The following is a 27,923-nucleotide window of genomic DNA, read 5'->3' as shown; positions in this document are numbered from 1 at the left end:
CCTGCATCATTTGTACAGAAGTAGCTCGCTAGTTATGCTAACGAAAGCTAGCTAGCTAACCAAAATAATGTTTACAATGTCTCTTGAATGTCTTTTGATTCAACTAACTTCCCACAATGTCAAAATATTTAATTATAGGGTATTGGTGGACAAAAGGTACTGTGGTTCTGGTGTTATACTTTGTATTCCATGTTACAGAGAAGCTTATCAGGAACACAGCACGTTATTCCATGAGGATAGGATTTACCATGGCTGAGATATGTTATCCTATTTTCAAGTTATCGAAAATGTCAGAAAGGTTGCAGACAGGTCAATGCTAGTCCCTAGTCAATAATGGCACCAAATCACCAGTTTGGATTCTTAAATTCAACACATTTTGTCCAATATCTCAAGATATGTTGTTATGAAATGTTCAGGGCTGATGTAGAACACCGAGATTAAAATTTAAGTAACTTTGATTAAATACTATATTATGCAAATTAGAGCAGTTATTATTCAAATTAGCCAGTACGGAATAAATAATTAATCATTTAACGCCAATAATTTAAGGTAGGTTGTTCATATTATTAACAAATCTTCATGCTTTATGCAAAACATAGTTTGTAACAATTTATGAAATTAGAATACAACTTTTTATACAATTGTATGCACATTAGATACAAAATATCGTAGCATGTTAAGCCCATTCATTTAAAGTAAGGTGGTTATATTATTAACATGTATTGAGTACTAAAAAAATATATATTAGAACACAAGGCTTGCACTGGAAAGAAATATGTGCGCATTTAGCTATAGGCCTATGCCAACAGTGTGCAACAATGCCTAATTTATCATAACCATTACAGATGGGGCTAAATTGCCCCATATATATTCAGTCAATATAAAAGCAAGTGCCATTTAAAATGAAATTATTGAAACTATAATTTCAATTGGTTATATTATATCGTGGAACATAATCTTCAAAAAGGCAGTTCCCTCAGCAGTGGCACTTGCTTGAAGAAGCCTATGGCTGTGCAATGACAGCCTTGTTTTGATACTTTAGCAGACAAAAATATATTAATTCCAGAGCCCACATTACATTCAAGACACCTATTTTATAGTAAAAAAGAAGTTACAGAATAAAGTATAACAGATTATTTTTCAGAATGAAAACAGTTGCCACTGCAAAGTGATGTGTGATGCTCATCTTTAACAGTTCATTTGAAACGTGGCTCAATTTGGCAAGTTGAAAGCCAATTTTGTCAGTTATAAAACAAATTCTGTCCTCTTTTCGATGTACAGACATTCGATTAAGTTTATTCTGCCTGTGTTTGGAATTTTCTAAATGGATTAACAATTTCACATTGAACACTGCATGGTGATGAGTTACGGCCACAACATCTGTTTGGTGAGTTGGCCTAGGCTTAACCCTTTAACACTAGAACCCCCTGGCCTTTCAGCCTAAATGTAACCGCTAGAGAACCTTGCAGGGCGCCTCCTTTGCATATTCATAAGATGCATATGTGACTCTTTTCAGCTAAACTAGGTGCATATCGCACGTTACTTCTTCACAGAAGAGGCATTTGAAAGTAAGAAATGCCTTCTGGAACTTTTGAACTTTCACGTGGCTCAATAACAAATGTATATTCCATCCATAAATAAAAATACAATTGTTAAATGACATGCCTAGTTGGTTTAGCCAATGGGGGAAAAAAACAACCTTCCCGCTAGCCATGATTGGCTGAGATGATGAATGGGCTGGACATGCCGGGAGATGAGTTTGGATTGGCCTGTGTTGATAGTCCTTTCTACCATGTCATTTAAAAAAATATATAACATTAGCCATGGAGAACTACAAAAGTTTTGCTACTTTTCTCAACTTTGGGGCTTTCGACAGATTAGTTGGGAAAAGTGATTTGCTACTTACATGCCACGGTCAGTGTGTACCGGAGTGACTTGAGAAAATGCTGGCCAAACGAGATGTAGCTCCAAAGAAAACAAAGTTAAATGTTTCATCTGCCGTGAAGTGTTCATTCATGTATACAATAATATATGTTTCTAATTTTGTTAGTGTGCTGGTAGCTAGCTAGCGAATGTCAGCTTGCTGGCTCACGTTACGTGTATGATCTGTGTAGTAATATTATTCGAACCGGAAATACATTTGCATTCTTAGTTATAACCTAATGATAGCTAGCTAACTAACATCGAATCAGGCTGGTTAGCTTTAGCTACCTGCAGATTCATACTACAGCTATGACAATGTGTGTATTGGTTGGTAGTAGTATGAGTTGGGATTATGGCGGTTCATTGTTTAGCTCGCTAGCTAGCTACATGTCTGGACAAAACACTTCCCCAGATGATTACATGAACCATCAAATTAGCCTGGTGTGTCTGGGGGTGATTACGGCCATCTATTGTATTTCATGAACATGTGTACATGTCTAGACAACAGTGACTCATCCACTTAGCTAGATGTGGCTGGGGGTTGGTTATAGCATTTCCTTCACATGACCTATCAATTTCGACAAGTGTGCCAGGTAAGCGTCATCTAATAATTATAAAATATTTGTATCTGGACACTTTCTCTTTTTGATATTGCTACTATGCAAGTAACAATTTAACTGTACTGTTTACACCTGTTTCCTGTGCATGTGACAAATCAACTTTTTTATTTGATATAGTGTGATGTGATAGACGGTAACGTGAAGAACAACATGACCTGCACCAAAATCAGATTAGGATGTCGGCCAAGGACTAGATAGTGTATTTTTACCTGAAGTTTTTCCTTATTGTAGGCTACTACTTTATCCTCTTTTAATCTTGAAATCTTTGGTTGTTTATTAAACTAATCACTCTGTTTAGCAAATGAAGTGAATGCTTAAAGAGATGGGTGGGGCTAAGGCTTAAGAAGGTGTGAATGATGCTAAATGGGTGTCGACAAATAAGAGCTCTCCAGTAGGTGTAACAAAACATTCAAGGACCATTTTCTCAAAAGTGAGGTTGAAAGTTTATCAACTTTCAAAGTAGAATTACTTTCCCATTGTTTTTCAACTAGAGTGTATGATATTCAATTTTCTAGCTCTGACTCTCTACTTTTATCCAAATTAAAAAACACAATTTCAAATGTTGCTACATAAGAGGTAACATATCAACCCTCAAGGTGCACAAACATAAGCACCAATGCTTGATGAATAGTGCATCAACTATTAGAAAGGATTAATTGCATGAAGAAATATTAGTTGCTATTTGTTTTTGCTGAACAAAAATATAAACGCAACATGCAATAATTTCACTCAGTTACTGTTCATATAAGGAAATCAGTTAATTTAAATAAATTCATTATGCCTTAATCCATGAATTTCACATGACTGGGCAGGGGCACAGCGTTGGGTGGGCCTTGGAGGGCATAGGCCCACCGATTGGGGAGTAAGACCCAGACAATCAGAATACGTTTTTCCCCACAAAATGGCTTTATTACAGATAGAAATACTCCTCAGTTTCATCAGCTGTCTGTGTGGCTGGTCTCCGATGATCCTGCAGGTGAAGAAGCTGGATATGGAGGTCCTGGGCTGGCGTGGTTACACGTGGTCTGCGGTTGTGAGGTCGGTGGGACGTACTGCCAAATTGTCTAAAATGACGTTGGAGGTGGCTTATGGTAAAGAAATTAACATAAAATTACCTGGCAACAGCTCTGGTGGACATTCCTCTAGTCAGTACACCAATTGCACTCTCCCTCAAAACTCTATTGCATTGTGTTGTGAAAAAACTGCACATTTTGGAGTTGCATTTCCTTGTACCCAGCACAAGGTGCACCTGTGTAATGATGACGCTGTTTAATCAGCTTCTTGATATTCAACACCTGTCAGGTGTATGAATTATCTTTGAAAATGAGAAATGCTCATTAACAGAAATATAAAAACATTTCTGCATGTAATTTGAGAGAAATAAGCTTTTTGTGCATAGGGAATATTTCTGAGAACTTTTATTTCAGTTCTTGAAACATGGGACCAAAGTTTTACATGTTTTCATTTTTTTATTTTTGTTCAGTATGGATAGTCAAGGATTTGTTTTGTATTATTCTACAAAGTCTTAGAAAAAGCATAGGCCTGTAGGCTATTTTCGTATAAACATTTCAGTGTAATCCTTTTGATAAACTTTTATTTCTAGATTCGATTAGTAGTCGAGTTTTAGTAATTAATAAAGTCCGGTTAAAGCTTCTTTTGACAAAGTAGAAACAAGAAAGATGATAATATAACCAGCCAGGTGCATAGGTTAAATGATTTGCCCTATTCCTAAATAAAAGCACCAGTGCATTAACAACTGTAAAGGATGAACAAGATATTAAAAATCATTTGTTGATTGTATTGGACACTTTATTGTGCCCTCATGCTTGCCTTTATGAGTTTGAGTTTATTTATTTTTACAGGGACAATGCACATAATCAACGTTTCAGTAAAAGTGCCGGTTTTAGCCAGCCAGGTAATTTTCGAACGCAGTCCCTGGGCAGGTTATTAAAAACAATTACAATACAGACAATCAATGAGCAGTGAGCACCCGCAGAGCAACATAGGACAAGCAAGACGTAGCATACAGACAGAGCAACATGGCACAAAAAGCAACAAGACAAAATCCATAAAAGCAACAAAGTGTTTCAACCCCTCACAAGCTACAGACAACATGGAAAGCGGCAATACACTGCTAGGGATTATGTTCACAAATCTGATTGACCTTTAGCCATGTCTTCATGTTTTTTGTGAAAGTGTGATAGGTGGTGCAGTTATGTGTGTCTGATGGCAGTGTATTCCAGACATGGGAAGCTCTCACAGAGAAAGCAGATTTACTAAAGGTGCTGTTCCTTAAGGGAACTATACAGTCACCTGTCATGGCGGAACTTGTGGATCAGCTGCCATATGTTTGGTTTTTCTGTTTAATAAAAATACTGAGTGGAGAGGGAGCCAGGCCATTTAGACATGCGTCGGTGTATTGCACAAGATTTTTCCAACTCAGGAGATCATGCTTTCTGAGGATGTAACAGTAAGGATGGCTATTGGGCTTCCTATCAAGCACTTTGAGAGCCTGTTTGTAGACAGACTGAATGGGTTTTAATGTTGTACAGCAAGCTTGGGCCCAACTAGTCAAGCAGTATGTTAAGTTTGGAAATGTCATAGATTTGAAGTACAGTTTTGCTACCTCTGTAGTCAAACAATTTTTTATAAATCGGAAATTAGCTAGGTTGAATTTGGTTATTTGAATTACCTTTTCACCTGCTTTTTAAAAGAGAGGTTGTAATCAAGTATGATGCCAAGGTACTTAAAAACAGATACCACCTGGAGCTTCTCCCCTGACACGTAGACATCTGGCTCAGTAGCACCTGTTGCCCTCTTTGTAAAGAACATGCAGACAGTTTTTTTTCACATTGAGATGCAAACACGAGTCACTGAGGCACTTTGTAACCTGGACCATTACAGTGGTGAGTTCTTGTGCAGCTTGTTGTTTGCTCTTTGCATGCACATGTATCACTGTATCATCTGCATACATTTGAACTGCAGACCCAGTACAGACAAAAGGCAGATCATTAATGCACAGGCTGAAAAGGAGGGGCCACAGTATTAACCCTTGGGGCACGCCCACATCATAGCTAAGAGTGGGTGACAGCTCATTGCTCACTCTGACATACTGAGTTCTGCCTTCAAGGTATGATTTCATCCATCTTAAGGCATCGGGGGAAAAGTTGAACTTGGACAATTTTGTGATGAGAATCTCATGGTTAACAGTATCAAAAGCCTTCCTTAGGTCCGGAAACACAGCCCCAACAACGTCCCCTTTGTTCATCTTGGACTTCACATTTTCCAGAAGAAAGCAGTTGGCCGTTTCTGTGGAGTGTTTCGCTCTGAATCCAAACTGCATGGAGTGTAATGTGAAGGGGCTGTTTTTGAGGTTGGCAATCAGCTGTTCTGCTACACACTTTTCAAGAACATTCGACACCACAGGTAGTATACTAAGAGGCCTGTAGTTACTCACGTCAGCAGGGTCACCCAATTTAAAGATAGCTGTTATTATGGCCGACTACCATACCCTTGGAAACACCCCCGGACCAATAGATGTGTTGGTGACCTTAGTAATTGGGCCAATGAGTGACTCTTTGTAGTTTTTAAGTCCAGTCCAAACACGTCTTTGACTTTAGAGTTCTTGAGCTAATCACCTTGTTCACCTTTGACTCACAAACCTCCCTTATAATGAAGACGGGTTGAGCGTCATTTACTAGCACTGAGCCCAAGAAACCAGTGGAGGGGTTCTGTGTCAGTACCCTGACAGAGTCAATAAAGTAGGAATTGAAGGCTATTGCTAGGATTGGATTTGATTTTCTTTAGGAAACCATTTATTGTAGTCTGGATTGTGTATAGAAAAACCTGACTATCAGCTTCCACATCTGTATAGGACAAGAGATCATTCCAGTTAATTCCCTTAATTGCATTTTCAAAATAATTTAATTCACTCTTACATGGAACCCAAACCGGCTGCGCGCGTGCACTATCGTGCATAAATGTATTTTGTTCCCCTACACCAAACGCGATCACAACACGCAGGTTAAATATCAAAACAAACTCTGAACCAATGACATTAATTTGGGGACAGGTTGAAAAGCATGAATCATGTATTGCAATTTAGCTAGTTAGCTTGTACTTGCTAGCTGATTTGTCCTATTTAGCTAACTTGTTGTTTCTAGCTAATTTGTCCTGAGATATAAACACTGAGTTGTGCATTTCAGGTAAAATAATAAGGTCCTCTACTCCAACAATTAATCCCCACATAAAACGGTCAACCGAATCGTTTCTAGTCATCTCTCGTCCTTCCAGGCTTTTTCATCTTTGAATTTATATGGTGATTGGCATCTACACTTTCATGGTACTACCATGACAACCGGCAAAACATTTTGTCTTACCTGCTTCTATAAACCAGTGAGGAGAGGGGAGAGGCAGGACATGTAGCGCGATCTGCGCCAGAAATAGAAAGGACTTCTATTTTAGCCCTTGGCAACGCAGACGCTCGTTGGCGCACGCACGAGCAGTGTGGATGCAATAATTGAATAACATTGATTTCTAAATGTATTTTGTGACGCTCGCACACGCGCTGGGTCCGGTTAGGTATTCTTAGTTGATCCAGCTTTCTAACAGTAGAGAGGTTAAACTTGCTCTTAGAAAGCTTTCTGGCTATAAGTGTCAGATTATGATCAGGGGGCGGCAGCGTAGCCTAGTGGTTAGAGCGTTGGACTAGTAACCGGAAGGTTGCGAGTTCAAACCCCCGAGCTGACAAGGTACAAATCTGTCGTTCTGCCCCTGAACAGGCAGTTAACCCACTGTTCCCGTCATTGACATTTAACATTTACATTTAAGTCATCTAGCAGACGCTCTTATCCAGAGCGACTTACAAATTGGTGCATTCACCTTATGACATCCAGTGGAACAGCCACTTTACAATAGTGCATCTAAATCTTTTAAGGGGGGTGAGAAGGATTACTTTATCCTATCCTAGGTATTCCTTAAAGAGGTGGGGTTTCAGGTGTCTCCGGAAGGTGGTGATTGACTCCGCTGTCCTGGCATCGTGAGGGAGTTTGTTCCACCATTGGGGAGCCAGAGCAGCGAACAGTTTTGACTGGGCTGAGCGGGAACTGTACTTCCTCAGTGGTAGGGAGGCGAGCAGGCCAGAGGTGGATGAACGCAGTGCCCTTGTTTGGGTGTAGGGCCTGATCAGAGCCTGGAGGTACTGAGGTGCCGTTCCCCTCACAGCTCCGTAGGCACCATGGTCACCATGGTGGAAGCCAGTGGAGAGAGCGGAGGAGCGGGGTGACGTGAGAGAACTTGGGAAGGTTGAACACCAGACGGGCTGCGGCGTTCTGGATGAGTTGTAGGGGTTTAATGGCACAGGCAGGGAGCCCAGCCAACAGCGAGTTGCAGTAATCCAGACGGGAGATGACAAGTGCCTGGATTAGGACCTGCGCCGCTTCCTGTGTGAGGCAGGGTCGTACTCTGCGGATGTTGTAGAGCATGAACCTACAGGAATGGGCCACCGCCTTGATGTTAGTTGAGAACGACAGGGTGTTGTCCAGGATCACGCCAAGGTTCTTAGCGCTCTGGGAGGAGGACACAATGGAGTTGTCAACCGTGATGGCGAGATCATGGAACGGGCAGTCCTTCCCGGGAGGAAGAGCAGCTCCGTCTTGCCGAGGTTCAGCTTGAGGTGGTGATCCGTCATCCACACTGATATGTATGCCAGACATGCAGAGATGCGATTCACCACCTGGTCATCAGAAGGAGGAAAGGAGAAGATTAATTGTGTGTCGTCTGCATAGCAATGATAGGAGAGACCATGTGAGGTTATGACAGAGCCAAGTGACTTGGTGTATAGCGAGAATAGGAGAGGGCCTAGAACAGAGCCCTGGGGGACACCAGTGGTGAGAGCGCGTGGTGAGGAGACAGATTCTCGCCACGCCACCTGGTAGGAGCGACCTGTCAGGTAGGACACAATCCAAGCGTGGGCCGCGCCGGAGATGCCCAACTCGGAGAGGGTGGAGAGGAGGATCTGATGGTTCACAGTATCGAAGGCAGCCGATAGGTCTAGAAGGATGAGAGCAGAGGAGAGAGAGTTAGCTTTAGCGGTGCGGAGCGCCTCCGTGATACAGAGAAGAGCAGTCTCAGTTGAATGACTAGTCTTGAAACCTGACTGATTTGGATCAAGAAGGTAATTCTGAGAGAGATAGCGGGAGAGCTGGCCAAGGACGGCACGTTCAAGAGTTTTGGAGAGAAAAGAAAGAAGGAATATTATTATTAATTAATTAATTAATTATTATTAATATTATTGAAAATAAGAATGTGTTCTTAACTGACTTGCCTGGTTAAATAAAGGTAAAATAAAAAATAAAAAAAATTAAATAAAAAAGATAGCCCAGTAACCATATTGAATGATTTAGTCACTCTCTCTGGTTTATTACTGAACACCAAATCAATCAGTGTTTTAGAGCAAGTCACCCTGGTTGGCCCTTTAACTAGCTGTGTAAGGTCAAAGGTATTAGTGATCCGTTTCAGGGTTTTCCTACAAGACTCCCATTAAGATGACCTCTTTCCCAAAATCACATTCCCTAAGCATGTTATTAAACTGATATAAAAACACACTTTGGGTGGAAGGTTGTCTATACATTCCAATAAGGGTAAAAGACATTTAGTGTAACGTTCAGGCCAATACATTCTAGTTCATTATCACATGACCACTCAATTTGTTTACATCGGATATGTTCTTTAATGTAAATCATCAGACCCCCTCCTCTTCCTTCAATCCTGTCTCTCCTGAAAACATTGTAGCCAGGCACAATCAAAGCAGCATATGGAGAGTTTTTATGGAGCCATATGGAGGCTGAGGAAGTCAAGGTTAGAGTCTGAGAAGATGTTGAATTTGATCACTTTTTGGAATGACGCTAGTAGACCGTTGGGCTTAGCTCGTGGGTCCCAGATGACTCGAGAGTGATTGACACATTGAAAAAAGTTTAACTTTTCTGTGTTTTCTGATGGCTGGGTTTAGGCTGTTTTGATTAGGGGCAGTTCGGTAGCGCAATTAACAATCCCTCCCGCCTGCACTAGATGCGGGGAACTAATTAAAACAACTTGCGTACCAGAAGCAGAGTCAGGGATCACATATAGCGACTTGGGTATGTTTGAAGAGTCAAATTCCATCCTGGAGCTGGGTGAGTTGAGAGAAACCATGGGACCATAGCACTCACCCAGTTCCGCAGCGGCGACAATCAGTGGATGAGGTCATCCACTGCTTTCCACTCCGGTGAGTATCCCTGGTTCGGTGATGTTCGGCCCAGGATTGAGTTGCACATCCCCGGAGAGCAGGAGGGTAGTGAACAGGTAGTTTAACAGTTTCCGATAAATGTTGGACTTGTGTTTGTTACGCCTAAGCGGTTCAGTGGAATAGGGAGAGAGGTAGACCTGGCCATTATTCAGAACATTATGGTATGCTGTGTACTGTCCGCTCCCGTGGAACGGTGAACCAATGTGTTTTGGTGTTGATATTCTTCGGCAGTAGATTGATTGTGTCATCCCAGCAAGGACGCACTGAGATTATCAGTAGAGCAGCTACATAACTGACAATCATGGCAATGTACTGGAGATAAAACACATAATTGCACTTCAAATCTTTGCATAAGTTACTTAGCTGGTGTCGGCATACACCTGATGTTTTAGGTAAAATAACAGCTTTCGTATGAGAAGCGGCACCTGCCGCACCACCCTCCCTTCCGTCTGCCATTGAACTTAAGAAGGTGTGGCTCGTGGCAGTGCCTGGTGCCCCGGAGAAGAGGGCCATGGAGAAGAGGTCCATGGCCACCCAGAAACAAACCTTGTCAATCACCTTCCCAATCAAAACCCAGCTGATCCAATATAATTTGCTTGCTTTGTGCCCCCAGTGATAAAGATACAAGCATCCACACATTCCTTGATCTGCATGAATCAATCTGGTCTTCTCTTTATGCTTCAGGACCACAGTCAGCACACAGCTTCAGGGGTTTGTGTGAGCAAGCCCCACAAACAATTCAGTTGCACTGCACACAGTTTTCATGGCCGTTGTTTCATGTGCACCTGTCACATAGTCTCTCTGAAGCGGTTGAATGGCATGGTCTCTCTGAAAAAATACCTATCAGACCAAATTGACTCCACATCGATGCTTTTTCCGCCGTATGCCTATCAGACATACAAGAGTGCAATAAATGCTTTGAGTTTATCCATAGACATGTCCCACATACGATTTCCTTTTCTGTGCGCATGAGCAACAGTACAATCTCTGATGTGCTGCAACATCTGCATGTCACATAAACTTCATTATTTTCTACCCAAACCGTGCCATCCCTCCCAGACTCCTGTCTCATGGTGGCAGTTGGGATCACCATCTGTCAGCTCTGTTCTGCGGCAAAGCTCAAGCATTGGACGCAGAGGCTCGAAGTCAGAATCAGAACCGATCTGAATCAGAATCAGATGAAGACTCTTCATCAGCAACGTCGATTTCAAGCTCAATATCCAATCCTGCATCCGACTCCAATTCCTCTAAATTATGCAGCATTTGCAATGCTGTCAATGCGTCTATTCGTTTGGTTCGGCTTACCATTGTGAACTGCAAACATTGTATGTTGTACCCAGTGTCGGATTTGGATCTCAGATTTATATACCATTTCCAGCCTTTCATAATAAAATAATTAGACCGGCCACAATTCTTCATAATCATTACACTGTTCTAAATGTAATCATCCTGGTCCTTCTGTAGCTCAGTTGGTAGAGCATGGCGCTTGTAACGCCAGGGTAGTGGGTTCGATCCCCGGGACCACCCATACGTAGAATGTATGCACACATGACTGTAAGTCGCTTTGGATAAAAGCGTCTGCTAAATGGCATATATTATTATTATTATTATTATTATCCTCTTCACCCTCGTCATTCAGATCAATCAAATGAAATCACCCTCTTCACCCTCCTTATCATTTAGTTCAATGAAGTCACGTGCGCCATGATCAATTTCTGTCTAGTTTCTAACACATATTCATCCATTGACAGAATAACATTTTAATTTTAAATGTATTATGTTGCTAGTTTTTGCTTAGTAGCAAGAAGCAATGCTGCCACGCGAGTGGTCATGTGCTGAATGCATGGACATCACAGATATTCTTGGAAAAAGTGACATTTGGAAATAGAGCTGCACCTACTTTAATTTTGAGAGTTATTTGACAAAGGTAAGTGTCATAGAAACTGCAGAGTATGCTCTTTCTGATACTATATATAAATAAAAATGTTTTTCCTGCATGTTTATCCTCTGACGGACTATTTGATAAAGTGATGCCTCTTTCCCTGCATCTCTCAATTGCAAGATGCACCCATCTCATAATGTACAATTTGACAACTGATAGACCTAGTATTGTCACTCAACAGATTGTCAATGTAATCTTGTCAGTAGGATAACTCTTATTGTGTGAAATTAGTTTCGGGATAGTTTGTGTAGTTTCAATGGGCGTGCTGTGCAGGCAGACTGACATTGTTTGTTTCCCGCTCATCAACTTGGATAGTCAAGGATATGTTTTGCATTGTTCTAAACGCCTACAGCAACACTTAGCATGTTCTGGTGTCTCTTACAATAAATGTGATTAGTAACAGTTACAATATAGAAAACAATCCTGTAACAGCTTCTTTTTACAAAGTAAAATGTAAATGAGAACGGTATAAACCCGCAAGGCGCACGGTCAAATTAACAATTATTTATCTCATACAAATATTTAACTAGGCAAGTCGGTTAAGAAAAAAATCCCCCTTTATTTAAAGGCTGCCTTCCAAGCAATGGGAACCTCTCCAGAGAGGAGAGGCAGGTTAAATGATGGGGCTGCAACCTTAAAGAAGATAAAGGCTCTAAACCATCTGACCCAGATGTTTCTTTTGGGTCAAGTTTAAGGAGCTCCTTTAGCACCTCAGACTCAGTGACTCCCTGCAGGGAGAAAGTTCGTAGCTGGGCAGGGGAAAAGAGGGATGGGCGTCGGGACTAGTCGCATTAGAAGGGATGGGAGATAAGGAAATGTTGGACGGGCAATGATGCATGGCTGAGTCAAATAGGAATATTGACTTAATGAAGTGGTTATTAAAGAGATCAGCCATGTGCTCCTTGTCAGAAACAACCACCTAAACATTAAGGGACATGGGCAGCTGTGAGGAGGAGGGTTTATTCTTTAGGTCTTTAACCATTTTCCAGAACTTCTTGGTTGTTAGACCCACATAGACAGAACTATTAAAGTAACTAACTTTGGCCTTCCGGATAGCCTGAGTGCACTTATTTCTCATCTGCCTGAACGAGAGCCAGTTAGCCTGAGTATGCGTGTGCCGAGCCTTTCACCAAATGGAATTATTGAGGTGGCGTAACTCTGCCAGATCATGGTCGAACCAGGGGCTGAACCTGTTTTTTTCCCCCTCTCCTACAGAGGGAATCAAGCTGATTCTATACCAATTTACAGAGGCCAGGTCATGAAGGAAGGCTTGCTCTTTAATGTTTTTTTAGCAAGTGTCTATAACAAATCAGGACAGGTAATTTCACTGAGCAGCCATTATGAGCACAGGCTGTAAAATCAAATTGTTTGGGGACAGACTTTGTTTAGACAACTGAGCACTGAAGGTGTTCCTTGGTCAAAATTGCCACTCCACCACCTTTGGACGATCTGTCTTGACGAAAAAGGTTATAACCAGAAAGGTTAACTTCAGTGTTCAAAACACTTTCTTAATTGGGGCTAGCAACAGTAGATGGTCCAGGGTGTACATAAACATTTCCAGATATCATAAGCAGTAATACAATCAGGGCACGGCAGAGGACAGGGAGTGTTAATTGTCTATGAAATTTGAATGTGCATCAGATGGCAATAAGATCATATTGTACAGAAATTTCATCAGGTAACATGAATTCAAAGCTGGCGTGAGGTGGTTAGAATAAGATGGGAGGCCAAGAGTCTGTGTAAACAATAGAGTCAGAATCCCGAGTGTGGGAACAAACAGCTTGTCCCATGGTTGGGTAAACAAGCAAGTTCATAGTTAACAAAGCGCACAGGAGTCATGAAGCAAATAGTATTAAACAGAATAAAAAATATATAACGACTTGGGGTTAGCCATTGTAAGTTCAGAGTCACTCGCCCCAACAAGATAACTTGAGAGAGTAGCTCTGAGTCCAGTAGGCTATAAAGGTATGCGATTGAAATACTTAAATAGTAGGCCTATACTAGTTAATTAAAGTGTTTGAGTAAGATCACATAATAAGCTTCACAAATGAATTAGCCTACCTAAAATTCTGATCAGTCCAAAGTCTGCGTTGAGTGTGTGTGGCGGGGGTACCTGTACCAGACAGGGGGAGACGGGCCATGGCGGACGTTGAACAGATTGCCAGGTGGAATCCAAGCAGCAGGCAACGGGAGAAGGTCTCACACCCGCTTGGGAGATGCTTTTGTTGGGAGGCAGATTCCTTGAGGACGTAGCTAACGTAGCTAGCAAGTCTCTGACCACCATTTATTTTCTCTTCAGTTTCGGGAAATGGTCCTTTACGACGTCCAAAAAAAGTTGTCCTGTGGCTGTTTTATTTTGGAGATTGCAAGGAGGATATCTTCTGAGGTGATCAAAGCAACACTGTTCTTTCTTATTGAGGTCATTTACAATTGAAGTGTCCTGGCTGCATTTCAGTTCATAAAATAGATTAATCAAAGGGGTACTGTATTGTTAAGACCTCTGCACAGAGGGGGCTTCAAATGCCTCTGCATTCGGGTGGGGGGAGGCTGTGAAACTCTCCTGCCATTATTAGGCTTAAGGGCTTTGACTTCTCTCACTTCACACCTCAGTGCTAATTGAAGTTGTAGCCGGATCTGTTCTGTCTTAGCAAGCTTGGTAGCCTTAACTTAGCATTCAGTCCTTATAAAGTAAAATATATCATTGTAATTTTTTATTGGCTTTACAAGTAGTTTCAGACTAAACATGACTCACTCAGTTGGTGTTTTCAGGTTTCTGTTGTGCTTCTTTTGTTGGTTGTTGGTTTGCCAGAGCATGTACTTTTCTCTGTTCATCTTCCCCTCAATCCTGACTAGTCTCCCAGTCCCTGCCACTGAAAAACATCCCCCCACAGCATGATGCTGCCACCGCCGTGCTTCACCGTAGAGATGGTGCCAGGTTTCCTCTAGACGTAAGGCTTGGCATTTAGGCCAAACTGTTCAATCTTGGTTTCATCAGACCAGAGAATGTTGTTTCTCATGGTCTGAGAGTCCTTTGGTGACTTTTGGCAACTTCCAAATATTCTATCATGTGCCTTTTACTGAGGAGGCCACAAAGGCCTGATTGGTGGAGTGCTGCTGAGGTGGTTGTCCTTCTGTAAGATTCTCCCAACTCCACAGATGAACTCTAGAGCTGACCAAGGCCCTTCTCCCCAGATTACTCAGTCTGGCCGGGTGGCCATTTATAATGATGGATGCCACTGTGTTCTTGGGGGCCTTCAATGCTGCAGACATTGTTTGGTACCCTTCTCTAGATCTGTGCCTCGACACAATCCTATATCGGACAATTGGCTGGGTTTTTGCTCTGACATGCACTGTCTACTGTGGGACCTTATATAGACAGGTGTGTGCCTTTTTCAAATCATGTCCAATCAATTTCATTTACCACAGGTGGACCACTCAAGTTGTAGAAACATCTCAAGGATGATCAGTGGAGAAAGGATGCTCCTGAGCTCAAATTTGAGGCTCATAGCAAAGGGTCTAAATATTTGCAACAAAATTCTAAATAAACATTTTTTTCTTTGGAAATATGGGGTATTGTGTGTAGATTGACGAGGAAAATGTTTTATTTAATCCATTTTAGGATAAGGCTGTAACGTAACAAAATATAGATAAAGTCAAGAGGTCTGAACACTTTCCGAATGGACTGTATGTTTGGGGAAAATCCATACAGCACATAACTGAGTACCACTCTCCATATTTTCATGCATAGTGGTTGCTGTAATATTTTATGGGTACTCTTGTAATTGTTAAGGACTGGGAGTTTTTGAGGATAAAAAAGAAACATAATGAAGCTAATCACATAAAAAATCCTTGAAGGAAACCTTTCCACAGACACTGGGAGATTAAGTCACCTTTCAACAGTACAAAAGCCTAAGACACAAGGCCAAATCTACACTGGAGTTGTTTACCAAGAAGACAGTGAATGTACCGGAGTTGCCGAGTTCCAGTTTTGACTTAAATCTATGTGAAGACTTAAATGGTTGTCTGGCAATGATCAACATCCAATTTGACAGAGTTTGAAGAATTTAATGAATAATGGACATATATTGTACAGTCCAGTAGTGGATTAATTTTAGAGATTTACACTGAAAGACTGGGCAAGTCTTTGTTCCTGCTCTCCCCAGGGACAAGTTGAATATTGCAAAGCTGTTTGTTGAAGGTCTTAATTTCTCCACTAGATGGAGACAGTATCCTTGTACAGTGCCTAGAGAAAGTATCCACACCCATTGACTCATTTTGTTTGGTTACAGCCTGAATTTAAAATGGACTCATTTTAGATTTTGTGTCACTGGCCTACACACAATATCCCGTGATGTCAAAATGTAATTATTTTTAGAAGTTTTTACAAATATATTGAATATGAAAAGTTTTTAACCCCTTTGTTATGGCAAGCCTAAATCCATTCAGGAGTAAACATTTGCTTAAGTCCCATAATACGTTGCATGGACTAACTCTGTGTGCAATAATAGTGTTTAACATGATTTTTAAAGAACTACCTCATCTCTGTACTCCACACATACAATTATCTGTAACTATCTCAGATTCAACCACAAAGACCAGGGAGGTTTTCCAATTGTACTTATTGGTAGATAGGTAAAGCAAAAACACAGGCATTGAATATCCCTTTGAGCTTGGTGAAGTTATTAATTGTTGTATCAATACACCGTCACTACAGAAAATACAGGCGTCCTTCCTAACTCAGTTGCCAGAGAGGAAGGAAACTGCACAGGCATTTAATATAATTTAAACCCTTTGAAGGTTTCATATTCAGGTGGTAATAACTTTTGCCTTTCTTTCTGTCTTTCTTTCTTTTGTTTTCCAGACCAGGGTGGATCTAGAGGCGAGAAGGGCGACAGAGGAGAGAAAGGAGACAGAGGTCCTATTGGTTCAAAGGGAGATTCTGGTTCCGAGTCAGGCACACGAGGAGGGGCACGTGGAGAGAAGGTGTGGACTTATATAATAAATCTTAAACTACTAAATGCCTGACAACACATTTAAACAGTGGTCTATATATCAATGTTAGTACATCAACTAGTTAAAATTCCATGAAACAACCATGGTTGGTCTGATCAAGGTGTGGTGTGATCAAGGTGACAGCCCAAAATGTCTATTAAATTTAAATTTCTCTTCAACTATTGAAGTCTATTTATACAGCACCATTCATACACCAACAGCAGCTCACAGAATTAGTTCAATATGAAATAATCTGAGACGGCGCTCAGACGTAAGCAATATTTCTCCGCTATGTTGTAGTCAAAACTTCAAAATTACATATTATATGTCGACTAAACTGGTCAAACTAAGTGCAGAATCGAGCTTTAGGATGTTATAAACGTACAAAACAATTCTCAATTCAACCGGACAATCATACTTCTTCTGAGGCAAGCTGGAACAGAGGAAGGGCTTTGTCCAATTCTCGCCCTAACGCGCATGTATTTTCTCGCGACACTCAATCTTTTGCCTCCCAAAGGGTCAAAACCCGCAGGATTTGCACAATTAAACGCTCTACTGAATGAGGACATCTAGTGGAAGACATAGAAAGTGTCTCCAGATCCATAGCTGGTTGGGAAAGGGTGGGGGCGATGACGTCAAAGTTGCCCCAACTTTCATGATTCCAAAACTAGTTTGGGAGATTGCCTGCCCTGTGAGTTCTGCGATAATTACAGACATAATTCAAACGGTTTTAGAAGCTTTCGAGTGTTTTCTATCCATTAATAATTATTATATGCATATATTAGCAATTTTGGACAGATTCTTTTTCAGTTTACTATGGGCACGCAATTCATCCAAAGGGGGCAGTATTATGCCTAACCCTAACAGGTTAATATGCTCTAGGTGTATTAGACCTGGAGTTTAATATCCAGATAGTGAAGTGAATATAGAATATACTGTATGTATTCTTTCTTATGCATATATTCTCAATTCTCAATGTCACAACACTTGCTAGTGTGGAAGTAATGTTTTTTTTTAATAACTCATACAGGCCTGCATCCATACGTTTCATTGCTTTCAAACAAACTAAAATTGTATGGCAATTTCCAAATACACCGGAGTATTCAAAATATTAAGAAAACCTGCTCTTTCCTGACATAGACTGACCAGGTGAAAGCTATGATCCCTTACAGATGTCACTTGTTCTATCCACTTCAATGGAGATGCTCGCAACTCAATATTAGGAAGGTCTATGGTATACTCAAATGCTAACTTGTTCTTTTCTCTTGGGTGTGGTTTTTCCTACAGGGAGTGCTTGGAGAAAAGGGAATGAAGGTATGTTCAAATAATCTATTCTTGTAACGTTGTGCTCCAAGTACTGTTGAATGCTTCTGCAAGTTTATTATTTATTGTCTGGACGAAGACGTTCAGGTCGAAACATTGCATAATGTTGCACAAGCATTCGACAGAGATTGGAATTCTGTCTATCTATTTATCTATCAAAGTTTTCATACTTCGTGATTTTTTCCACATTTTCCACATTTTGTTGTTATAGACTGAATTTAAAATGGAATCAATTGTGATTTATTTTTGTCACTGGCCTACATACAATACCCCATAATGAAACGGTGAAATGCCTTGAGTCAATAAGTATTTAACCCTTTTGTTATGGCAAGCCTAAATACGTTTCAGGAGTAAAAATGTGCTTAACGAGTCACATAATAATTAGCATTGACTCTGTATGCAATAACAGTGTTTTTAGGACTACCTCATCTCTGTACCCCACACATACAATTACCAGGAAGGTTTTCATATGCCTTGCAAAAAAACGGAACCTGTTGGTAGATGGGTAAATATGAAGAAACAAAGCAGACATTGAATATCCTTTTAAGCATGGTGAAGTTATTAATTACACTTTGGATGGTGTATCAATACACCCAGTCCTTACAAAGATAAAGGCGTCCTTCCTAACTCAGTTGCTGAGGAGGAAGGAAAGCGCTCAAGGATTTCACCATGAGGCCAATGGCGGAGCCATTTCTGCATAGTGCATTTTTAAGGAATGGGTAGATTTACAGGATAAGAAAAGAAACTGATTGGAGCTAAGCACAAGCAAAATCCTAGTTCAGTCTGCTTCCCACCAGACACTTTGAGATGAATTCACCTTTCAGCAGGACAATAACCTAAAACACAAGGTCAAATCTACACTGGAGTTGCTTACCAAGAATACAGTGAATGTTCCCGAGTGACCGAGTTATAGTTATGACTATACTAGTTATGAATCTACTTGAAAAGGTGATTCTAACATGTATTGAATCAGGGGTGTGAATACTTATGTGAATTGGCAAACATTCTGAAACATGTTTGCACTTTGTCGTTATGGGGTATTTTTTGTAATTGGGTCATAAAGAACATCTACTTCATCCATTTTGAATTCAGGCTGTAACACAACAAACTGTGGAACAAGTCAAGGGGTATGAAAACTTTCTGACTTTACATTTTGTACCTTGAATGTGAAAGTTACTGGATGTGGGACAACACTACCTTTTAAACTCCAAATAAACACATAATAATGAATGGCACTCCAGATGCCTTGTTCATGTGCCAGTCTTTTGTCTTGTAAGCAAAAAGCATTTTATTATCAGTCTCCCCCATAACTTTTTAAATTGCCTCATTTATAATCAGTCAATGCACTTTGATCAAGATGGCGTGACTGAATGAAGCACCCTCCTCCCCCTGTACTTAAATATATTTCTCAGATTAGTGTATACTTTATTAACTACTGTTATGGGATTGTCAAAGCCTTTCTGTTCAGTTAATTTTAACTCGGTCATCCATTGCTTGATTTGGAAGGAAATTGCCTATTCTTCACATCATATACAGTGGGGCAAAAAAGTATTTAGTCAGTTTAAGTTCTCCCACTTACAAATGAGAGAGAGGCCTGTAATTTTCATCATAGGTACTCTTCAACTATGACAGACCAAATTAGAAAAATAATCCAGAAAATCACATTGTAGGATTTTTAATAATAAGTATTTAGTCACCTACAAACAAGCAAGATTTCTGGCTCTCACAGACCTGTAACTTCTTCTTTAAAGAGGCTCCTCTGTCCGCCACTAGTTACCTGTATTAATGACACCTGTTTAAACTTGGCATCAGTATAAAAGACACCTGTCCACAACCTCAAACAGTCACACTCCAAACTCCACTATGGCAAAGACCAAAGAGCAGTCAAAGGACACCAGAAACAAAATTGTAGACCTGCACCAGGCTGGGAAGACTGAATCTGCAATAGGTAAGCAGCTTGGTTTGAAGAAATCAACTGTGGGAGCAATTATTAGGAAATGGAAGACCACTGATAATCTCCCTCGATCTGGGGCTCCACGCAAGATCTCACCCCGTGGGGTCAAAATGATTACAAGAACGGTGAGCAAAAATCCCAGAACCACACGGGGGGACCTAGTGAATGACCTGCAGAGAGCTGGGACCAAAGTAACAAAGCCTACCATCAGTAACACACTACGCCGCCAGGGACTCAAATCCTGCAGTGCCAGACGTGTCCCCCTGCTTAAGCCAGTACATGTCAGGCCCGTCTGAAGTTTGCTAGAGAGAATTTGGATGATCCAGAAGAAGATTGGGAGAATGTCATATGGTCAGATGAAACCAAAATATAACTTTTTGGTAAAAACTCAACTCGTCGTGTTTGGAGGACAAAGAATGCTGAGTTGCATCCAAATAACACCATACCTACTGTGAAGCATGGGGGTGGAAACAACATCCTTCGGGCTGTTTTTCTGCAAAGGGACCAGGACAACTGATCCATGTAAAGGAAAGAATGAATGGGGCCATGTATCGTGAGAGCAAGGGTATTGAAGATGAAACGTGGCTGGGTCTTTCTGCATGAAATTGATGCCAAACACACCGCCCGGGCAATGAAGGAGTGGCTTCCTAAGAAGCATTTCAAGGTCCTGGAGTGGCCTAGCCAGTCTCCAGATCTCAACCCCATAGAAAATCTTTGGAGGGAGTTGAAAGTCCGTGTTGCCCAGCAACAGCCCCAAAACATCACTGCTCTAGAGGAGATCTGCATGGAGGAATGGGCCAAAATACCAGCAACGGTGTGTGAAAACCTTGTGAAGACTTACAGAAAACGTTTGACCTCTGTCATTGCCAACAAAGGGTATATAACAAAGTATTGAGAAACTTTTGTTATTGACCAAATACTTAATTTCCACCATAATTTGCAAATAAATGCATTAAAAATCCTACAATGTGATTTTCTGGATTTTTTTTTTCTCATTTTGTACCTAGTTGAAGTCTACCTATGATGAAAATTACAGGCCTCATCTTTTTAAGTGGGAGAACTTGCACAATTGGTGGCTGACTAAATACTTTTTTCCCCCACTGTATGTTGAAATTAATTCACCACCTGAACTGAGACAAATCACTCCCACTATCATGATCATTTTTTGGGAAAGTCACATTTACACAACATCTGGTATGTGTAGCATGATGTACGAATTATAATACACATAATGCTATGTACAAAACATGCAGTTTTATCTTAAAGTTGTTCCTGAAGCTAACATAATGGTTTTCTGTCTCCATACCAATACGGTATTCTTTGGAAACAACATAGATGTATAACTTTTTGATTGTCCTGTTGTCTACGTAGGGAAAAGCAGGCTTTGGCTACCCCGGCTCGAAGGGTGACCCCGGCCCCGCTGGTCCCCCCGGACCACCCGGCCTCCCAGGGCCAGCAGCAGAGGTGGTATCACGTGGCGACGGCTCTGTGGTTCAGACGGTGGCGGGTCCAAGAGGACCAGCTGGGCCTCCTGGTGCCTCCGGCCCTGAGGGACCCGCAGGAGCTGACGGAGAGCCTGTGAGTTGGCTTCCGTTCCCATCCACCTCCATACCAGTAGAGCAGGGGTCAACCCCCATCATATTTTGCCCCAAAAAAGTATCCTCTTGTTTTATCATCAGGTGAATGATAATGGCAAGGAGAAGTACTCAATATTTTTATAGATTTGGTACATAGTTATTCATTTTTTTGACCTACCCACATCAGTTTATAGCAGCTGTTTAGCTAGTTAAACAAAAGTTAGCCATGTGTTGGCAAAAATGTATATCCATGTAACTAAAAGTGTGTTTATGCTGTTGTTGCTATCCATATTCTTAAACATTGGAGGGGGATCCACAAAAAAATATATACACTGAACAAAAATATAAATGCAACATGGAACAATTTTACTGAGTTACAGTTCATGTAAGGAAATTAATACATGACATTAATATTACATAAATTCATTAGGTCCTAATCTATGGATTTCACATGACTGGGAATACAGATATGCATCTGTTGGTCACAGATACACTACACTGTCATTAAAAAAAATAATAGTAATACATTGTGGTGGGTGCTGCTATGGTGACCAGTGAGCTGAGATAAGGCGGGGCTTTACCGAGCAAAGACTTATAGATGACCTGGTGCCAGTGGGTAGTATATGGGCCTTTGGTGACAAAACGGATGGCACTGTGATAGACTATATTCAATTTGCTGTGTAGAGTGTTGGAGGCTATTTTGTAAATGACATCGCCAAAGTCAGGTAAGATTAGTTTTACTAGGGCATGTTTGGCAGCATGAGGGAAGGAGGCTTTGCTGCGAAATAGGAAGCCGATTCTAGATTTAATTTTGGATTGGAGATGTTTAATGTGAGTCTGGAAGGAGAGTTTACAGTCTAACCAGACACATAGGTATTTGTCGTTGTCCACATATTCTAAGTCACTGTCCAGAGTAGTGACGCTAGACGGGCGGGCGGGTGCAGGCAGCGATCGGTTGAGGAGCATGCATTTAGTTTTACTTGCATTTAAGAGCAGTTGGAGGCCATGGAAGGAGTGTTGTATGGCATTGATGCTCGTTTGGCGGTTAGTTTACACAGTGTCCGAAGAATGGCCAGAAGTATACAGAATGGTGTCGTCTGCGTAGAGGTGGATCAGAGAATCACCAGCAGCAAGAGCGACATCATTGATGTATACAGAGAAAAGAGTCGGCCCGGGAATTGAACCCTGTGGCACACCCATAGAGACTGCCAGAGGTCCGGCCAACAGGCCCTCCGATTTGACACACTGTACTCTGTCTGAGAAGTAGTTGGTGAACCAGGCGAGGCAGTCATTTGAGAAACCAAGGCTGTTGAGTCTGCCAATAAGAATGTGGTGATTGACAGAGTCGAAAGCCTTGGCCAGGTCGATGAAGACGACTGCACAGTATTGTGTTTTATCAATGGCTATGATATTGTTTAGGACCTTGAGCTTGGCTGACGTGCACCCATGACCAGCTTGGAAACCACATTGTATATCGGAGAAGGTATGGTGGGATTTGATATGGTCTGTGATCTGTTTGTTAACTTGGCCTTCAAAGACTTTATAAATGCAGGGTAGGAAAGATATAGGTCTGTAACAGTTTGGGTCTAGAGTGTTTCCCCCTTTCAAGAGGGGGATGACCGGGGAAAATTTCCAATCTTTAGGGATCTCAGACGATACGAAAGAGATGTTGAACAGGCTAGTGATAGGGGTTGCAACAATTGCGGCAGATAATTTTAGAAAAAGAGGGTCCAGATTGTCTGCTGGCTGATGTATTTTGGGGAGTGTTTGACAGTGATGAGGGGTGGCCGTTTGACCGCGTACCCATTACGGATGCAGGCAATGAGGCAGTGATCATTGAGAACCTGGTTGAAGACAGCAGAGGTGTTTTTAGAGTGCAGGTTAGTCAGGATGATATCTATGAGGGTGCCCGTGTTTACGGATTTAGTGTTGTAGTGTAGGTTCCTTGATCATTTGTGTGAGATTGAGGGCAACTATCTTAGATTGTAGGATGTCCTGGGTGTTAAGCATATCCCAGTTTAGGCCACCTAACAGTACAAACTATACAAACTAAATGGGGAGGGACAATTAATTACACATATGGTGTCCAGGGAAAATCTGGGGGCTGAGGGGGGTCTATAACAAGCAGCAACAGTGAGAGACTTATTTCTGGAAAGGTGGATTTTTAAAAGTAGAAGCTTGAACTGTTTGGGACCTGGATAGCATGACAGAACTCTGTCAGTAGATTGCAACTCCACCCCCTTTGGCAGTTCTATCGTGGGGATGGAAATGCCTTCCTAAGCCAGGATTCAGCCACTGCTAGGACATTAGGGTTGGCGGAATGTGCTAAAGCAGTGAATAAAACAAACTTAGGGAGGAGGCTTCTGATAACAAGGCTTTTACAGTTACAGGAGTCAACAAATGATAATGCCTGGGGAATAGGAGTGGAACTGTGGGCTACAGGGCCTGGGTTAACCTCTACATCACCAGAGGAACAGAGGAGGAGTAGGATAAGGGTACGGCTAGAGGCTATAAGAACTGGTCGTCTAGTGCGTAGTGGTAGAATAGATTCAAGGCATTATGTACAGACAAGGATATGGTAGGATATGAGTACAGTGGAGGTGAACCTTGCGTGATGATGAGAGAGGTTTTGTCTCTGGAGGCACCAGTTAAGCCAGGTGAGGCCTGCACGTGTGTGGGGTGGGACAAAAGAGCTATCTAAGTAATTTTGAGTGGGACTGAGGGTTCTACAGTGGAATAAAACAATAAGATCTAGCCAAGACAGCAGTAGACAAGGCATATTGACATTAGAGAGAGACATAAAGCAATCACAGGTGTTGATCAGGAGAGCTAAGACAACAACGGGAAAATGGTGATAAATGGACGGAACAGGTCAGTTAGGTACATACAGGACCTGAGTTCGAGGCTGGGGCCAACAGGTAAACAAAATGAGGTACCGTGTTATTGAAAGAGTCCAGGGGGCATCAGCTGTGTAGCCGAGTGATCATAGGGTCAAAAGAGCAGCAATAGGTGATTCAGGGTGCCGTTCGGTAGTCACTACTACGCTAGGCAAGCAGGGGACACAGCGTTCAGAAAAGCTAACGGGCCGGGGCTAGTAGACCACATCGGGCAATCACGTCGGCAGTCCAGTCGTGATGGATCAGCGGGGCTCTGTGCCGACAATAAAGGGCCAAGGCCAATTGGCAAAGGAGGTATTGTCACCCTCGAATTAGCTGGTATATGGGCCTAGCTTGAGGCTAGCTCAAGGCTAGCTGGTGCTTGCTTCGGGACAGGCGTTTTTAACAGTAGACACTCGTTTGCAGCTAACAGCTGCGATGATCCGGTGTAATGATCCAGAGCGGCAGGAATCCGGTGATATGGTAGAAAGAAGCAGTCAGATATGCTTTGGGTTGATATCGAGCTGTGCAGACTGTCAGGTGTTGTCTTAGCTAAAGCTTGCTGGTGAACGAGAGACTAGTACCTAGTTAGCTGGCTAGCTCCTGATGGAAGTTCCAGTTATAATGAATAAAAATAGCAGATCCATACCACATTGGGTGAGGCGGGTTGCAGGAAAGTATATTTAGTTGATAGAAAGTGAGATTAAGATATGTACGAAAAAGACAGGCTATTTACACGGGATAAGACACAGGATAAGACAAACACAAATATACACATCCTGCTGCTACGCCATCTTGGTCTTTGTTATAGGATGCCTCCTTTTCAACAAGTCAGTTCGACAAATTTCTGCCATGCTAGAGCCCCCCACTGACAACTGCAAGTGCTGTTATTGTGAATTGGAAACCTCTAGGAGCAACAATGGCTCAGCCGCGAAGTGGTAGGCCACACAAGCTCACAGAATGGGACCGCAGAAGTGCGTAGCACGCATCTGTCCTCAGATGCAACACTCACTACCGAGTTCCAAACTGCCTCTGGAAGCAACGTCAGCACACAACTGTTTGTCGGGAGCTTCATGAAATGGGTTTCCATGGCCGAGCAGCCGCACGCAAGCCAAAGATCACCATGCGCAATGCCAAGCATCGGCTGTAGTGGTGTACAGTTCGCCGCCATTGGACTCTGGAGCAGTGAAAATGCGTTCTCTGTAGTGATGAATCACGCTTCACCATCTGGCAGTCCGATGAATGGAACTGGGTTTGGCGGATGCCAGGAGAACGCTACCTGCCCGAATTCATAGTGCCAACTGTAAAGTTTGGAATAGGAATAATGGTCTGTGGCTGTTTTTCATGGTTCGTGCTCGGCTTCTTAGTTCCAGTGGAGGGAAATCTTAACGCTCCAGCATACAATGACATTCTAGAAGATGCTGTGCTTCCAACTTTGTGGCAACAGTTTGGGGAAGACCCTTTCCTGTTTCAGCACGACAATGCCCCTGTGCACAAAGCGAGGTCCATAAAGAAATGGTTTGTCGATCAGTGTGGAAGAACTTGACTGGCCTGCACGGAGCCCTGACCTCAACCCCATTGAACACCATTGGGATGAATTGGAATGCCGACTGCAAACCAGGCCTAATCGCCCAACATCAGTGCCCGACTTCACTAATGCTCTTTTGGCTGAATGGAAGCAAGTCCCAGCAGCAATCTTATAACATCTAGTGGAAAGCCTTCCCAGAAGAGTGGAGGCTGGTTTATCAGAAAATGGGGGACCAACCCATATTAATGGCCATGACTTTGGAATAAGATGTTCATGGACCAGGTGTCCACAAACTATTTGCCATGTGGTGTACCTTAAAAAAAAAAGTAAGGGTGTGGATCAGTCAGTTTCTGGTTGACCAGCATTTGCCTCATGCAGCACGACACATCTCCTTCGCATAGAGTTGATCAGGCTGTTGATTGTGGTCTCTTGCCGGAGGGGAGGGGGGAGAGCCTAATTAATGAATTACAATTGATTGATTTCTTTATATGAAATGTGACTCAGTAAAATCTTTGAAATTCTTGCATGTTGCGTTTATCTTTTTGTTCAGTCGTTTAAAAGCTTTGAAGGACAAGAGAACAATACACTTTTCAGTGAGAAAAAATAATTTCACTTAAAAAAATAAGAAAAACAGACTTCTGTTATCAAAGACACTTGTGTTTATTTTAAGGAGAACAAGACTACTTAGCATCTTCCTAATTAGAGAATTAGAGAATTAGGGCCTATCACAGCCCAGCTCTTTCAATGCATTGTGGAAAAAGCATGCATTGTATTCTACTAGATGAAGAGCTGAAGTGAGTACTCTACCATTAAACATTCTATTTTCGCATACTGAGAATGTGGTAATGCATGATTGCGTCTTTTGCCGCTATTCATTAATTTCAGTAGCACTTCCCCTTACCTAATTAATCAGCTGTTGTCAAAGCCGAAATGAGTGCGACATCCGGCATTTAAAGTATACTACATTTTCTAAATGTTGCATTCTATCGAAATGTCTATTTTTTTCGTATACTCAAACAGCCTACTATTTAGGACACAAGTATGGGTATTCGGACCCGGCCACTGAGTCTCTGACAAAGTTCACAGATAAAGTACATAGCAAAAAATTATAGGTCTCTAAATACTGTATGTCATGACCAAGTAAGCTAATATTAGCTAGCTAGTTCACTTACTAACCTTGGTTACTTGCATGGCTTGCTAGCCACCACCACACATAGACAGACTAGCCATAATGGCTATCATTATCAGGTGGTGGTTAGCCATGTAGCCAACTAGCTAACTTAGCGGCAAGGATAGCTTGCTAATATTAGCATGCTATACAACTATGCAAATGCTAACATATGTGAGTTGGACTATTAGATAGCTAGCAATAATAGCTCCTAAAGTCATCCATAGTAAAATGTTCCATCATTCATAGCTAGCTAGTTAGCTTACCTCTACAATGTTTCCAGTGGTGTAAAGTACTGAATTAAAAAATACTTGAAAGTACTATTTAAGTAGTTTTTTTGGGGATATCTGCACTTTACTATTTATATTTCTTACTATGTTTAATTCACAACATTCCTAAAGAAAAGTGTATTTTTTACTATTTATTTTCCCTGACACCCAAAAATACTCATTGCATTTTGAATGCTTAGCAGGACAGGAAAATCAAGAGAACATCCCTGGTCATCCTTACTGCTTCTAATCTGGCAGAATCACTAAACACATGCTTAGTTTCTAAATGATGTGTATGTCTTGGAGCGTGCCCCTGGCTATTCGTAAATAAAAAAATAAAACCTTTTTTTAATTAATGCTGTGTGGTTTGCTTCATATAAGCAATTTGAAATTATTTATACTTGTTTTTGTACTTTTGATGTATAAGTATATTTTTGCAATTACATTTATGTTTTATACTTAAGTA

The 27,923-nt window shown here is 41.6% G+C and overlaps 1 protein-coding gene across 2 annotated transcripts in view; it reads left to right on the top strand.

Annotated features, from left to right (window-relative positions):
• LOC118367197 (collagen alpha-1(XVIII) chain-like) overlaps nt 1-27,923 on the top strand; it is a 175,966-nt gene that overhangs the window by 116,571 nt on the left and 31,472 nt on the right. For both annotated transcript variants that reach the window (XM_052493944.1, XM_052493943.1), the window contains 3 exons: nt 16,632-16,753; nt 18,050-18,076; nt 21,411-21,617. In XM_052493944.1, coding sequence (XP_052349904.1) covers nt 16,632-16,753; nt 18,050-18,076; nt 21,411-21,617 — 356 coding nt within the window. The remainder of the gene's footprint in view (nt 1-16,631; nt 16,754-18,049; nt 18,077-21,410; nt 21,618-27,923) is intronic.

This window comes from Oncorhynchus keta, chromosome 34 (genome assembly GCF_023373465.1).
Source record: "Oncorhynchus keta strain PuntledgeMale-10-30-2019 chromosome 34, Oket_V2, whole genome shotgun sequence".
NCBI lineage: Eukaryota > Metazoa > Chordata > Actinopteri > Salmoniformes > Salmonidae > Oncorhynchus > Oncorhynchus keta.
The sequence above is the reverse complement of the archived record's forward strand: the minus strand, read 5'-3'. Positions and strand labels throughout refer to the sequence as shown.